This window comes from Anolis sagrei, chromosome 2 (genome assembly GCF_037176765.1).
Source record: "Anolis sagrei isolate rAnoSag1 chromosome 2, rAnoSag1.mat, whole genome shotgun sequence".
Classification (NCBI taxonomy): domain Eukaryota; kingdom Metazoa; phylum Chordata; class Lepidosauria; order Squamata; family Dactyloidae; genus Anolis; species Anolis sagrei.
Genome location: NC_090022.1, coordinates 264522266 through 264539047, shown reverse-complemented (window position 1 = coordinate 264539047; position 16782 = coordinate 264522266). Strand labels below are relative to the sequence as shown.

Here is a 16782-nt window from a genome sequence, read left to right as displayed (position 1 = left end):
ATCCCAAGTGTAGACTCTGCAAGGAAGCAGATGAAACAATAGATCACATCCTCAGCTGCTGCAAGAAGATCACACAGACAGACTACAAGTAGAGGCATAACACCATTGCTCAGATGATTCATTGGAACTTGTGCCACAAATACAATCTGCCTGTGACAAAGAACTGGTGGGATCACAAGCCGGAAAAAGTTACAGAAAATGAACATGTCAAGCTACTCTGGGACTTCCGAATTCAGACTGACAGAGTTCTGGAGCACAAGACTCCTGACCTCACGGTTGTGTTAAAAAACAAAGTATGGATCGTTGATGTTACAATCCCAGGTGACCTCAAGATTGAAGAGAATCAACTGGAAAAGCTGACACGATATGAGGATTTAAAGATCGAACTGCAAAGACTCTGGCACAAGCCAGTTAAGGTGGTCCCAGTGGTGATCAGCACACTGGGTGCAGTGCCTAAAAACCTTGGCCTGCACTTAAACACAATCGGCGCTGACAAAATTACCATCCATCAGCTGCAAAAGACCACCCATCTGCATGCATTATTCACTGATACATCACACAGTCCTAGACACTTGGAAAGTGTCTGACGTGTGATCCAATAAAACAGCCAGCAGAGTGACCTTGTTTGCAGAGTGACCTTATTTCAAATAATAATAATAATAATAATAATAATAATTTATTTATTTATATTCTGCCCTTTCTCCCCAGGAAGGACTCAGGGCAGATAATATCTAAGGACTCTGTGGTTTTGTCCCGGGGTGGGCAGCTTTTGATTCTTCAGCTGTTTTGGCATACATCACCCCATAGCATTGGACATGTTGACTGGGGCTTCTGAAAGAGTTCAATGCATCTAGATGCCCAAAGGTTCCCTATCTCAGCCCCATATCATCTCCCCACAGCCTCCCCAGCATGAATTGCAAATAACCTGTTCAAGATACAAAGACAGCCTGGATATGTGAATGCAATTGTGAAGCTAGTTTCAAAAAAGTATTAAATCAATTCGAGCAAATTTTACAGGAATTGGAAAAAATAGAGCATGCTGAAGATTATGCTGTCAATGGCCGGAATTACGGAGTTGCTGTGTTTTTCAGACGGTATGGGCATGTTCCAGAAGCATTCCTCCAGGTCAGTTGTTTGGCCGAACAGGGTATTGGGTGGCAACCTGTGCTGGATGGGGTTGCACTCCCCCTGAAGTCACAGGTCCGCAGTTTGGGGGTTCTCCTGGATTCAGCACTGACGCTTGATGCACAGGTGTCAGCGGTAGCTGGGAGGGCCTTCACACAATTAAAACTCGTGCACCAACTGCAACCATACCTTGTGAAGTCTGACTTGACCATGGTGGTCCATGCCTTAGTTACCTCTATACTGGACTACTGCAATGCACTCTACGTGGGGCTACCCTTGAAGATGGCCCAGAAATTACAACTCGTAATTTGCTTGGCAGCCAGATTAATAACTGGGGCGAGTTACAGGGTGCGGTCAACCCCCCTGTTTAAGGAGCTTCACTGGCTGCTGTTCATCTTCTGGTCCCAATTCAAGGTGCAGGTTATCACCTGCAAAGACCTACACAGTTTGGGACCTGCCTACCTTTGTGACTGTATCTCTCTCCATGAACCAGCCCGAGCTCTACGATCTTTAGGAGAGGGCCTCCTTTCGCCCCTGCCAGTATCACAGGCCCGTCCTGTGGGCACAAGGGAGAGAGCCTTCTCCTCTGTGGCCCCGACTCTGGAACTCATTGCCTGGAGAGATTAGGAAAGCCCCCACCTGAGAAACCTTTAAAAGAATCTTAAAACCCGGCTTTTCCGTTGTGCCTTTGGAGAGTAGCCACACAACCTTACTTTATTGCTCCCCTCAACTTTATTATCCCTGGAGTACACTTCCCCCCTTGTATGAAGCCCTGTTTTTTACAATCCCGTTTCTGTATGAGCTCACCTTCGCAAATCTGCTCCTCTTTTATCTCACCCTGAGTTTTAGTATTTTATTTTATACATGCGGCCTGCTCATTGTCATTGTGATTGTGGGTATTGTACTTGTATATTGTTTATTTATTCATATGTTTTATGTATTTTACTGTGTTGTTGCTTGTGTTTTGGTTTTTATTATCTTGTAATTTGCTGTCTGGGCCTGGCCTCATGTAAGTCGGCCCAAGTCCCTGTTGGGGGAGATGGTGGCTGGGTATAAATAAAGATTATTATTATTATTCTCTCCTGACGTTTTGCCCACATCTATGACAGGCATCCTAAGAGGTTGTGAGGTCTGTTGGAATAGATGTGGGCAAAACGTCAGGACAGAATGCTTCTAGAACAAGGCCATACATCTTGGAAAACCCAGCAACCCATGCTGAAGATTCTTTTGCTATAAAATGCCATTTTTCCAGGCCCTGTACTGCTGTGATATGATATATTTTGATAGTTTTGATCCGTAAATAATATTCTGCCCCTTGCCAACAATGTGCTGCCATCTGTAATTTATGATTCAATGTTTTGGAAATGGGTATCCTTTTGAAACAAATTCCACAGACTAACAAACAAGAGTTTTCTTCTGCCACCCTGGACATCATTCCACAGATATATAAACTTCACTTGCCTGGTTTCCAACTGACCTCACCATCTCTGAGGATGCCTGCCATAGATGCAGGCGAAATGTCAGGAGAGAATGGTTCTGGAGCATGGCCATATAGCCCAGAAAACACACAGCAACCCAGTGATTCTGGCCATGAAAGCCTTCGACAATACAAAAACTCTTTCATGTTCAAAGGAAACAATTTCAAACCAAGCAGATGTTGATTGATTGCATTTTATTTGTGATTTTAATTTTTTTCTTACAAAAAGAGACAGGCACAATTTATTCCTTTTAAAATACCTCAAGTACATTGCAAAAAAACCCCCGATCACTATTCAAATTGCCCCTTTACACTTAAATTAAAAGGCTGTGTATAGAAGATTTCAATGAGGCAGTAGTGCATTTTTAGTACGAATGAATTGCAATATATATATTTTTATACAGTAAGTGTTAAATTTATAATTACCTATAAAAACTTTGCATTGCACAACAATTCACTTTACAATTGACAGGTCTCCGGGGGAGGAAAGCCCCAGCATTTAAGAAATATTCGCTATTCTTTAGAGACACAAATTAGGATTTGTTTTTCCTATGAATAATTGTGTAAGAAGAACTATATTTGGTAAATTGGGGGATGTGTGGGTGGATAAGGTGGGGGGAGGAGTTCTATATATGCTGTTCAAATGAATGACCTGCATATTTAAAAAGATCAGCCACACAATGTTTGGATGCCACTAAATCATTTCTGAAATTGAGTACCAACACCACAGAAATCTGGAAGTACTTAAATCGATTTTTATGTTCTTATTTTACTACTATATTATCAAATTATGAAAAAGGCACGTAAGTACATTCTTGTGGACTTTCTTGAAGAAAGTATAATAAGCTTCAAATAGTTAAAACACGGACCCCACAGCTGGGACTGGATCTGAAGCAGAGTCCAAGGTATTATTAATCTTCACTTTCCATAGAATTTCTTGTTCAGCAGGAATATGAGGAGGTTTACATTCACTTTAGCTTTATCAAACATTTTCATCACAGAGACGCCTTCATACTGCATCTGAAGCAAATCCTACAGTAGTAAAGAAATTGTAATTAAAATCCATTATCATATATACATGAGAACAGGTATAATCCATTCTGTTCAACTGGAATTGGACAAGATTGGTATGGTGTAGTGCAGGCATGGGCAAACTTTATAACTTGGGGGCCACATGCTAGCACTCCCTGCTAGAAGGACTGGCTGCCTGGGGATGGAAAGAAAGAAGGGAAGAAGGAAAGGAAGAGAGAAGGAAGGAAAGACAAAAAGGAAGGAAGATTGAAAGGGTGGAAGGGAAGGATAAAAGGAAAAAGAGAAGGGAGGAAGTGAGGGAGGGATAAAGAGAAGGGTGGATGGAAGGTAGGAAGGCAAGGATAAAGAGAGAAGCAAGGAAAGACAAAAGGGAAGGAAGGATGAAAGGGTGGAAGGGAAGGAAAAAGAAAGAAGGAAGGAAGGGATGAAGAGAAGGATGGAAGGAAGGAAGGGAAGGACAAAGGAAAGAGAAGGAAGGAAAGAAAAGGGAAGGAAAAAAGGGAGAGAGTGAGGAAAGAGGGAAGGACGGACGAAAGGGAAGGAAGGATGAAAGGGTGGAGGGGGAGGATGGATGGAAGGAAGGGAAGGATAAAAGGAAAAAGAGAAGGAAGGGATAAAGAGAAGGATGGAAGGAAGGGAAGGATAAAGGAAAGAAAAGGAAGAAAAGACAAAAGGGGAGGAAGAAAGTAGAAAGGGAGAGAGGAAGGAAAAAGAAGGAAGGAAGGACGAAAGATTGGAAGGGAAGGATGGAAGGAGAAAGATGGAGAGAAGGGAAGGAGATAAGGAGGAATGGAAGAGAGAAGGAAGGAAAGGCAAAAGGTAGGGAAGGAAGGATAGAAGGAAGAAGGAAAAAGAGAAGGAAGAGAGGATGAAAAGATGGAAGAGAATAGAGGTGGGGAGAAAGAGGGAAGGGGGAGGAAAGAGAGGAGGAAGGAAAGACAGGAAGGAAGGAAGGAAGGAAGGAAGGAAGGAAGGAAGGAAGGAAGGAAGGAGTGAGGGAGGGAGGGAGGGAAAGAGGGACGAATGTGTGGAAGGGAAAGAGAAAGAGGGAGGGTAGGAAACAGGAAAGAGAAGGAAGGAAGGATAGTGGAGTGCCTGAGAAAAGAGCCCAAGGGGTTGCATCCAGCCCCTGGGTCTGGGTTTGCCCATTCTTGGTGTAGTGGCTAAATTTTGAGTTTACCTCAGTGAATTCCATAGACAACATGAATAGGGATTATGCTAATTGGGGGATACTGGGACCAACTGTCCAAAAACAAAACAAGTCTTTTCAAGTTCAGATATCACCCATAAACTCACTAAGTCACTTTAGGGAAGACTAAATTTCAGGAGCTGTACCCCAACCTACCAAAATGATGATTTAACTGTACTGTTGAAATAGATTACTCTTTTACATAAATTACTATGTAAAATACTCTGATCACTTCTAATTTACTGCCTAACACAATAAATACAAGAATGAAGCACACACACCTCTTACAAGACATTTACTTTTTAAAAAAATACCTGAAAATGGAGCTGCACTTTTTCCATCTCCACACCCAAGAATTTAGCTTTGATATCAAAGTCACCCACTTCTTCACCAGGTGAAATTTCAAACATCACATTCTTAAACCTTAGAAAAGAAAAAAGGCACATGTTTGAGTGAATGGGCTAAAAATACAACACATAAAAACAAGTAGATAAGCTCTTAAAAACTCAGATTTTAAAGAATTTAGTTACTAAGTATTGGCCAAATTCAAAAGCTATACTTCTGCATCACATAACGGAGAACTAGAATTTTCTTCTTTCCTTCTACTGCACTTTGTGGTGTAGAAAACATGTCTCACTGTGCTTTGGAGTATGCTTTTAAGGCACAGCAGCAGGAAGGAAGGAAGGGGGATGGCAAATTCAGCTGTAAGAAGTGGCAGAATTAGACCACTGGATCTTGGTCAGGTCATACGATTTAATAGTTTAAGTAGCCAGACTAATACTCTGAATACATTAAGCATAAAACGCACTGGTTAGGCTGAAGATCATCAATTCCTAGTATAACCCCCTTTTCATGTAGTCTTGCTGCTGTATACTTCAGCGAAACATTCTTCAGTTTGTTTGCTTTCTCCTCTTGTTTCCCATTTAATTTGATTGATCTCCGTGAGTTTCTGGAAAATTAAAAAGAGTGAAACAAATATTAGGTATAGTCGAAGGATTTCATGGCCGGAATCACTGGGTTGCTGTTAAGTTTTTCGGACTGTATGGCCATGTTCCAGAAGCATTCTTTCCTGGTGTTTCGCCTGCATTTATGGCAGGTATTCACAGAGGTTGTGAGGTTCTGACCTCACAACCTCTGAGGATGCCTGCAACAGATGCAGATGAAACATCAGGAGAAAATGCTTCTGGAGCATGGCCAGACAGTCTGAAAAACTTACAGCAACCCAAATATTAGATAAGCAGTGTATTTACCATTTCTTTGGGAAGGCAAATGTTTTCAAGTTTAATATATTTCTCCTAAATGACATATTTAAAAGGACAAAGGTAGGCACACTCTGCCAAGCAAGAAGATTTATCCTTTTTTGTAATTTTCAGAATATAAAAATCAGGACTAGTTCAACCCTCTACATCACAACTAAACGAACTCCAAAAATTGGTCATTCGACTGTCATTTAAAGACCTCGAACAGATTCTAACATTTGCAGGACGTCACAGCGCGTTTACAGGTTTTAGAAGGTCTCTATTTTGTCCTGGCCTTTGACATGTTAGAGATACTGCGTATTCTATGAAAGTAAAAACATTTTACTTACTTTCTTGTTAAATTATCTAGGCATGTTTTGATATAAGTGTTATAATAATTGACTTGGTCTTCATAAAAAGCTTTCTTGGAATTGAGTGCATTCAATGTTTGCTGGAGTTTCACCAGTTCTGCTTTCCGATGTTGCCTGTATCTTCTTTGATTTCGGATATCCTAAAGAATTTTCAAGGAAAGGAAATATGGTTTATTTTAATTCTGCAGACCCATCTTAGCCAACAGGCCTGTTTGTGATGATGATATGGGCAGAGGTAGGTCGCCTATACCAAACTTGAGGTATGAAATAAACAAACAAGCAAACTGCATATGATTTGAAAAGGACAATTTTGGAAACCTTTAGGGAATACTCAAAAAATCACAAAAGAGTCCTTGTGAACTAAAAGTGGAGTGCAGGGTTTTAATACCCACTCATCCAAGGAAACCTATTGGGTGACCATGGACAAGTCACACTCTCACAGCTTTAGAGGAAAGCAAGGGCAGTACAAATTCTGCCAAGAAAACCCTGTGATAGATTCACCTTAGAGTTGTTATAATGTCTCTGAGGAAGTAAAGTTAACCTATAAAAACTTCTGCTTCTTTCTTTCAGTTTCAAAGGTGCCACAAGATGCTTTCGTATCCTACCCTTCAAATAAAGTTCATTGGAATTATTATACTGTACATTTTTACTACACGTATCATACTTTATTTTATAAAAAATAAAGTATAGTGTTACACTCCATTAACTACTTGCACGTTTTCATTGTAAGTATCATTTTGTGTCACAAAATACTTAGAAAAAGTATTTTGTGACACAAAATGATACTTAGACTGAAAACGTGCAAGTAGTTGATGGAGTGTAACACTATAATACCAAGTAGTTGACAGAGTGTAATTATAATAATTACCTTTGCTATTTCATTGATGATGTCCTGGTACTTGTTTTCCGACGAAACTAGTCCAGCCTGCTCCAGTGTTCGGAGATTCCTCTGTATTTTCCTTTTCTTTTGCTCTAATGGAAGCTGCCCTTCTTCAAGGATAGATCGACTGTGTTTCATTTTCTCTGGAGTTTTTGAATCCAAGAGTGCACGTTTTTCTATTACTTTTAAGTGCTCTGCTTCCTAAGAGAAAAAACAATTTACATCTTTATATACATAAGAAAACATATTAGACCCAGAGATGTCATCACTTTACTTCATGAAATAAAAAAGCTGTTGTATTTAAGATTGCTCCTGCAGCTTTTGGCAAGGATTCTTCAACCAAGCAAAAGCAATGTATAGGTCTACTCTCACATACTACATTGCTAACATTCTCTACATAGTTACCCTACTTTGCTTTTGTCTAGTGAACAGAGGAGAACCTAACTATGTTAAAATTGTAGGGGTGCTCTCTGCTTTTGTCCAGGTGCCTCAGTAGCTTGTACTACTATTAGTATGTATACATAAGCTGACCAGCTGTTATTTATATGACAGATGATTTGGCCAGATTTATTTTGGAAAATTTGTCAGGGAAATAACTACAGAAGACATACCTCTCTGGAAACCGGAGGTTTAGCACAGCTGATAAATCATCGGCAACTACAAGATCTGTCAACCGAAGGTGCAAGTTCAAAGCCGTGGTTCGGCATGAGCAGTTGACTGTCAGCTCTGCTTACTGTTTACCAAAGCAGTTCAAAAACAGCTTTAGCTGTAATTAGAAAAATTAGGTACCACGAAAAGCTGGGGACATGTTTTATAACACCATAAAGAAAGAAGATCAGAAAATGTTGGGTGACCAAAAAGGAAGGAGGAAGTCCTGTCTGTATACTGTCTATACAAAAGCGGCATTGAATGTTTGCTGTGTATGTGTGTTGTGATCCACCCTGAGTCCCCTATGAGGTGAGAAGGTCGGAATATAAATAAAGCATTGTTGTTGTTATTATATTACATGTTTCCTCCTAATGATAGACACAAATCACTATCTATTTCTAAATACATCCAGGCTTTCCCTTCTGCAACGAGAAGGTCTCCTGTACATAGACGGATTTTGATCAAGCAGAGGATTCCACTGATAAAATGGAGAAGATATTATGATTTGCACGGGATCCTGTCTTCATCTGTAACCAATACAATATTGTTCTAGAATGGCTGGGAATAGCACAGAAGGTGACACTAAGCCAAAAAGCAAGGGATGTGGGCCCCTTTTCTTCTACAAGCAAAGCACTCTGAGATATATTGCGCAAAGGGGTACTACTGGTAGGAAAATATACATAAATTAAGTCTGCTGTTTCTTGTCTTGTTCTGAGGAGGAAAAAGCTGTTACCTTCCTCTTGTTATCTTAATATGTAGAAAGCTTGCCCATCCATCCTCCTCAATTGTATGTGTTTTCACAAGGGCCACCAGCATAACAAGCAACATCTGTTGAATTCCCTCTTCCACACACCCACGAAAGGGAGAGGAGCTCTATATCTCTTATTTCACATGACCACTTTACTCCCACTTAAAAACACCTTCCTCTTTGTACAAAATTCCCAAAACAAACTGCAGGCAACATTTTAATTTATATAAATACGTTACATTTATTTCCTTATAATGACCTGGTTTTTGAATACTGACAGTTTAGAAAGCATGTAAACAATTTTAAAGGCAAATATTTCCACTCAGTTCCCACAACATTTTCCCAGACAGTTGTTTGTTTTTCCTACTAAATGAATAAATTCAAGTTGAAAGCCCATCAAAACATTACCCTGGAACACTCAGTGGGAATCAACAAATTTTCCATGATATTAAACTAAAATTAAAGGTAGAGCATAGCCCTTGTGAGCTGAATCCCATAAGTACAGGTTTAACAGATCAATCTTAAATATGCATTTCAAATACCCACAAATATAGCGATATTCAAGAGCTGACAGTCCACAATGAAAAAAAAAAGCTGTGGATCTGGATACATGGTGAACAGTCAGTTATCTAGTAATAATATTGAACATTTCTCAACAGCCAGTATAATGTACTGTAGCTAGCTGAGTTGATTCAAGTTTAACAAATTCTGGCTCAAATCATACCAAATAGGAAACGTAGTGAGAAGTTTGGTCGTGGCATATTCTTTCAGTATAAATAACCTCAGAGTGATTGTAAGGATAAAATTATGTGCATGGATGAGAGAAGAATGATATATGCTTCTCTGAACATCTTGGAAACAATATGTAATATAATCTATGTATAATCTGTAATACAGTATACAAGAATTTGCCTCTTTGACTTGGTCTATCTCTACTGCAGCCCCAACACTATGAAATCTAGACACCAGACTTAAATGCTAAAGAGAGTGTACCTAAGTATTACTTTTTAATATTAAGCACATTCAGAAGAAGATCTACAAGCCACTCTAAACACCTTTGCAGAAGCATATGAGAAGCTCGGCCTGCCATTGAACATCGAGAAAACCAAAGTGCTCTTCCAGCAATGACCAGCAATCCCTCTGTAATGCCAGAAATACAGCTTAATGGTGCAACATTAGAAAATGTTGACCATTTCCGTTACCTTGGCAGCCACCTCTCCACAAAAGTCAACATTGACAATGAAATACAACACTGCCTGAGCTCTGTGAGTGCAGCATTTTTCTGAATGAAGCAAGAGAGTGTTTGAGAATCAGGAGATCCTTCCAATGGCTGCAAAATATGGACTGTCTACAAATCCTGAAACAATTCCATCAGCATCGCCTCCAAAAAATCCTGCAAATCTCTTGGGAAGACAGGCGGACAAACGTCAGCATGCTGGAAGAAGCAAAGACCACCAACATTGAAGCAATGCTCCTACACCATCAACTCCATTGGACTGGCCATGTTGTCATAATACCTGATCACCATCTCTGAAAGCAGTTACTATACTCCGAACTCAAGAATGGGAAATGTATTGTTGGTGGACAGGAAAAGAGATTTAAAGATGGGCTTAAAGCCTATCTTAAAAACGATGGCATAGACACTGAAAACTGGGACACCCTAGGCCTTGAGAACTCTAACTGGAGGTCAGCTGTGACCAGCAGTGCTGCAGAATTCGAAGAGGCATAAATGGAGGGCAAAAGGGAGAAACTTGCCAGGAGGAAGACACATCAAGCTAACCCTGACTGGGACCACCTTCAACCTGGAAACTGATGCTCTCATTGTGGAAGAACATGCAGGTCAAGAACACAGTCATCTATGCATCCACTGCCAAGACACTACACTTGGAAGGCCATCATACTCGGACAACAAGAGATCGCCTAAGTAATTACTTCGTATTTCACATGAATTCATTTTAGTTTAATAAAAATATGTTTCTTGCAAAGTGAGGTTATTTCTGCTAATGAGTAAATAACATTCAATTATATTCATACATAGGAAAAAATGCCTAGTATTTTTAATTACACATTTGCTCTTTACATTGCTCTCTCAAGACATAAGTCTTCGAGATTTATATATAACAAGTTAATTACCTGAAGTTCTGTTGCTGGTGTTTCCAAGATTTTTGCAAGTGACTCTCCGGGCTGAGCTCGTATCACATCAATAATAAGTCTTTTTGTCCTTAATGGAAGAGTTGAAACAATTTACAGAAATCCACTTTACAAGGCAACCCCATGAGATAAACAGAACTACCTCCCACTGTGTTCATTTCAGGTTTAGTGATCAGTAATTTAATTCAAACAAAACGGAAACCCTTTTCCTTAGCATTATTCATTCTCTACAATGTTATGTCACGAATGGAGGTGTATTATGCATGTATTGTAGTAATGCAGAAATATGTATTTATTTACTCAAGCATTCTATATTCTAGTCCCTAGTGTGAACTGGCATTATTTAAGATTCATTCTCTCTGCTCAAATTTTAGATCAAGTTTGTTGCTGCTCTGGTAGTCTTCTTGTTTATGACTCATCCTGATGTCTCTTTTGTTGGCACCCTCCTAAGGTTTTTTTAAAACATCTTTTAAAATAATCTATGAGTCGATTTCCCAAGACAATGATATTCAGAATTTGTCTGAATCCCTTCCACCTCTGTGATTTTAAAGATTTCTGTGGGTGGAACTGCCAGAGCCCTAAGGGAATGACACTTTGAGAGCTGTCAAATGATAGCTGATAGCTCTTAACTCTTGGGTGAAGGCACTGGAGGCTAAGAGGGCTCAAGAAAATAAGAGATAATGAGCCAAGAGGGTTTGTCATCGTTCTTCTCCACTAGACAAGGAGAGGAGAGCACGGCAGCTCTCTGGGTAAACAAGAAATAAAAGTTCACAACACATTTCTCAGGGAAACTGACAGTTACACAGAGAAACCAGAATTAATCTCTGCAAAAACTTTTTGGTACTGGTAAAGTCTCCACAAAGTGGTAAAATGAAGCCCCCGGTGGTGCAGTGGGTTAAACCGCTAAGCTGCTAAACTTGTTGACCGAAAGGTCGCAGGTTCGAATCCAGGGAGCGGTGTGAGCTTCCGCTGTCAGCCCCAGCTTCTGCCAACCTAGCAGTTCAAAAACATGCAAATGTGAGTAGATCAATAGGTACTGCTTTGGCGGGAAGGTAACAGCACTCTATGCAGTCATGTTGGCCACATGACCTTGGAGATGTCTATGGACAACGGCGGCTCTTTAGCTTAAAAATGGAGATGAGCACCACCCCCCAGAGTCGGACACGACTGGACTTAATGTCAGGGGAAAACCTTTACCTTTACCTAAAGTCTCCACAAAACCTAACAACAAAGTGATTACTTGGATATTATAAACTGGAGTCCATGAAGTTTTATATAGCATATTTCTTCATTGATTGTAAGACACACAGTAATTTCTGTATCACTACCACCAACAAAAATACACATTATACCTGTGATTCAAAGATATACCCTGTTTTTAGAAATGTTTATATAGGGGGAAAAGTGTGTCTTAGAATTGAAGAAATACAGTAGTCCTCTGCAATCAATTGTCTGGGTTAAGAATGAGTGAAAATTTGAGTTCAGTTTTATTTCATCAGAATCCACACAAAAAAAGGTCAATGTGTTGTTGAAGGCTTTTCTGGCCAGGATCACTGGGTTGCTGTGAATTTTCCAGGCTGTATGGCCATGTTCCAGAAGCATTCTCTCCTGATGTTTCACCCACATCTATGGCAGGCATCCTCAGAGATTGTGAGATTGCCTGCCATAGATGTGGTTGAAACATCAGGAGAGAATGCTTCTGGAACATGACCATACAGCCTGGAAAACTCACAGCAACCAAAATTTGACAACTTGAATGGTGGAGAAAGTACAACTGGATCGATCTGCCCATTCAGCTGCACTGTATGGTGTAATGATCTGAATGCTGGACTACAACTCTGGAGGGTTTGAATTCCCTCCTTGGTTGCTGGAAACCCTTGGGCAAGTTATTCTCTCTTAGTTTCAGAGAAAGGCAAAAGCAAATATCCTCTGAAGAAAACTTCTCAAGAAAACCACATGATAGATTCACCTTAAGGTCAATATAGTCGGAAATTACTTTAAGGCACACACCAACACTAATAGCTGGTGTGTTGATGTTGTGAGCTTCTACTTCAGTTTGAACTTCCACTCAACCAAAACACTTGCCATAAAATGCCATAAGCTTCCAGTGACATAATCCCAAGAAGAAGAAAGCTCCAATTAAAGTTTGCACCCCTGGTATTATCACCAAACACTACAGTAAATAAAGAACCATCTCCAGTTCTGTTTATCCTCTACATTCCAATTCAGTGAGTTTTCGATGCAGATAGGCAAGTAAGTCTTTGTATGTTCAGATCTTTAGTTTTAACTCCACCACATTATTGTTATTTATTATAAATGGTGTCATCGGTTTACTGTTGTTTTAACTGAACACACGTAGATTGCTTTGGAAATTGGTTGAATTCTAAGAAACAATGCAAATTTTAGAATAATAGTATTGCATACTGATGACTCAATGGGGAAAGTTGTTTTTGTACGATGATATTTTGATAACCTGTCATTGGAAAATGTAGTAAGATGCTCTTGAGAATACCATAGAAAGAACATACTGTAACTGCTTCATGATAAGGTTTTAAGAAAAAGGGATGTTTTACTAGCAGGATACAGATTAGACTTTACAGGAAACCAAAGGAAACATCTGTCTTAATTTAACGCTGCTAAAAGTGTTCTGGAACTTATTTCTTTGGTGGTCTTGCCCATTGAGCTACCTCATTTTTCTTCCCATACGGACACACCACCAAAGTTGCTTCAGAATACATAGCAGGAGTTAGAGGAAGGTTATAGTTACTTAGTTTTTTTGTTTGCTTCCATTAACTGTGTATCAACTAAATCCATTATATTGAACAAACTTTAATGATGTCCCACTAATGTACTATATTGCTTGTCCAGGAATCAAAACAAGCATTTGTCTCCAGTGAAGAAATATTCTAAAGATTGACACTTCATCCCAAATAGACTACTGCAATGTGGTCTATGTGGGGTTACTTCTGAAGACTGTTCAGAAGCTTCAAGTAGTCCAAAGGGTGGCAACCAGGTTCCTTACTGGAGCGGGGTACAAGGAGCACACAATCCCCCTGTTGCGCCAGCTCCACTTGCTGCCAGTCTGCTACCGTGCACAATTCAAAGTGCTGACTTTAGCCAACAAAGCCCTAAACAATTCCAGCCTAGCTTACCTGTCCAAAAGTATCTCCCTCTATCTTGGAGGTGAAGGTTGTCTGGGGAGGCCCTGCCCTCAATCCCACCTTCTTCTCAAGTGAGGCTGGTGGGGACGAGAGACAGGGCCTTCTCAGTGATGGCTCCTCATGTGTGGAATTCCCTCCCCAGTGAAATTAGATTGGCTCCCTCCATCCTGACCTTCAGAAAGAAAGTGAAGACATGGACGAGGGACCAAGTGTTTGGACAGCAACTTTCAGTGCAATAAGTGACTATGAAATGGTGCAATTTATAACTGGAATGACTCCTGAAATATGCCTTTGGATTGCTTGTTTTTAAGTAAATGGTTCTTCAGATTTACATGTTTTAATTATTTGGTTTTAATGTATAGATTTGGTTTTATCCTATGTACGTCTATGTGGCATCAAATTGTGCCTTTTGTGTGAGCCATCCTGAGTCCCCTTCGGGGTGGGAAAGGTAGGATATAAACGCAGTAAATAAATAAATTATAAATTATACAAGATCCTGCATGCCAAACCTTTGTAGGTATAAATATAATTTCTTAGCCAATAACCTCTTTTATCTATTACTCAGATAAAGTAAAAGATTTTATTTAATCCAAAGCGACTAACAATTTATAGCACTTAATTTTAAGGAATTTTTTGGCAATTCTGCATTTTGTGAGAACCTACTTCATCATCAAGCCCTTGATGTCTTGTTCTTCGCCTTCCCGTAAATCATATTTTTTGGTCAACGAAAGAGAAATTTCTGTCTTAACAAGTTGACTTAAAGTGCTTTCCTTGTTAGGATCATTGGGATCAATAGTTCCTTCTCCTGTAATTAAAAAAAGAGAAATATTAATGCTTTGAATGTTAAGCTGATGATAACAACCAGCATCTAAATTGTAATTTCTAAAATAGCATTTCTAAAATCTATCTTACCTAGGAAGGTGTCCACATCAGGAACTTCCCCCAGTCCTTGTAGGAGTTCATTTAAGACATCATTTTGGTCAGGAGCAATGGCATCCTGGTGCTCTAGTAATAACTGTAAAGACAACAGCCCATGTTGTAACTACCAGAATAAATGTGACCACCATCCACATGGTACTACAGGGTGGGCCAAAAGTCACAAAGGGGGTCAAATATTTAATGATTCCTTTATTTTATTTCTAATTTATAATAGCATAGCATCATGCAAAATATAGCTAGACAACAAATTTACATTCCACATGAAAAATCAAATCTCATAAGTGGAATCCATGTTCTGCTTATTAAAGTTATTAAAACATCAGATCCAATTTTCTCAAATAAAGAATGTTAGAAACAGAAGAGAAAGCTGAGAGGAGACATGATAGCCATGTACACATATGTGAGGGGAAGTCATAGGAAGGAGGGAGCAAGCTTGTTTTCTACTGCCTTGGAGATTACTCGGAGACTAGGACGCGGAACAATGGCTTCAAACTACTGGAAAGGAGATTCCACCTCAACATTAGGAAGAACTTTCTAACTGTGAGAGCTGCTTAGCAGTGGAACTCTCTGCCCCAGAGTGTAGTGGAGGCTCCTTTTTTGGAGGCTTTTAAGCAGAGTCTGGATGGCCATCCGTTGGAGATGTTTTGAAGGTGATTTTCCTGCTTCTTGGCAGTGATTTGGACTGGATGGCCCACAAGGTTTCTTTCAACTCTATGATTCTATGATTTTAAGTGGAGATGAGGTAAGTGATGATGATGATGATGATGATTTTTTTTTGTCGTGTCAGGAGCGACCTGAGAAACTGCAAGTCTTTTCTGGTGTGAGAGAATTGGCTGTCTGCAAGGACGTTGCCCAGGGGACGCCCAGATGATTTGATGTTTTATCATCCTTGTGGGAGGCTTCTCTCATGTTCCCACATGAGGAGCTGGAGCTGATAGAGGGAGCTCATCCGCCTCTCCCCAGATTTGAACCTGCGACCTGTCGGTCTTCAGTCCTGTCGGCACAGGGGTTTAACCCTCATGATGATGATGATGATGGAAAGATGTGTATGAAAATACTCGGGAAGGGGAGTTATGACTGACTGAATATGCCAACATGGGCTGATGCCAAATCTATGTTCCTAAAGTTAGATAAAGAAAATAATTCCCATTTCAGGAGCAGGACATAGATCAAACTATAGTTTCACCATTCCCTACTCTCCTTCTGGCAGCAGGTAAAGCTTTTTGTCTAAGAAGGTTTCAAATATTTAATTGATCCCACTGAGGGTTTGGGGGATTTACTTTTATTTTTATATGCTCTTTAAGTAATTCATACCATTTTAGTGTGATTATTTGTAATTGTGTTTGGAAAATTTATTGGTGGATATTAGCTGATTCTTTTTGTGAGCTACCTTGGGGGTCCCCCCCAGGAAAAAGGCAAGATATATCATGAATGAAACAAAACAAAACAAATACCATAATTGTGAGCTATAGCCCTTCTTTAAGGCTTTCATATGGTCAATATTTTATCATGCATGCTTAAAATAAACAGAGAGAAGAATTTCTGCATTAGAGAGAGGAAACAATACATAATCCTACAGTATGTTTCTAATCTCTCAACTATGATTCAGAGACAGGCTGTATTAAATCACTTTTTCTGTTTCTTAAAAAGGGTTCAAAAAGCTCTTGTTGCTGAAGGCAGTACAGTATGTATGTTCAGAAAAGAAGGGCCCTTCCACACAGCCCTTTATCCCAGAATATCAAGGGTGGGACAAAGGACTCCAGCTCCAGCAGACAAGAGTTCTTTGTCCCACCCGGTCATTCCACAGATATATAAACCCATTT

At 39.8% G+C, this 16782-nt stretch overlaps 1 protein-coding gene across 2 annotated transcripts in view; it reads right to left on the bottom strand.

Annotated features, from left to right (window-relative positions):
• Positions 1-2780: 2780 nt before the first annotated feature.
• The window catches only part of IQGAP2 (IQ motif containing GTPase activating protein 2), a 181941-nt gene continuing 167939 nt past the window's right edge, over positions 2781-16782 (bottom strand). For both annotated transcript variants that reach the window (XM_060761637.2, XM_060761638.2), the window contains 8 exons: positions 14933-15035; positions 14684-14825; positions 10842-10929; positions 7301-7513; positions 6412-6572; positions 5632-5772; positions 5138-5246; positions 2781-3634 (listed from right to left, as the gene is read on the bottom strand). In XM_060761637.2, coding sequence (XP_060617620.2) covers positions 3521-3634; positions 5138-5246; positions 5632-5772; positions 6412-6572; positions 7301-7513; positions 10842-10929; positions 14684-14825; positions 14933-15035 — 1071 coding nt within the window. In that variant the 3' untranslated portion in view covers positions 2781-3520. The remainder of the gene's footprint in view (positions 3635-5137; positions 5247-5631; positions 5773-6411; positions 6573-7300; positions 7514-10841; positions 10930-14683; positions 14826-14932; positions 15036-16782) is intronic.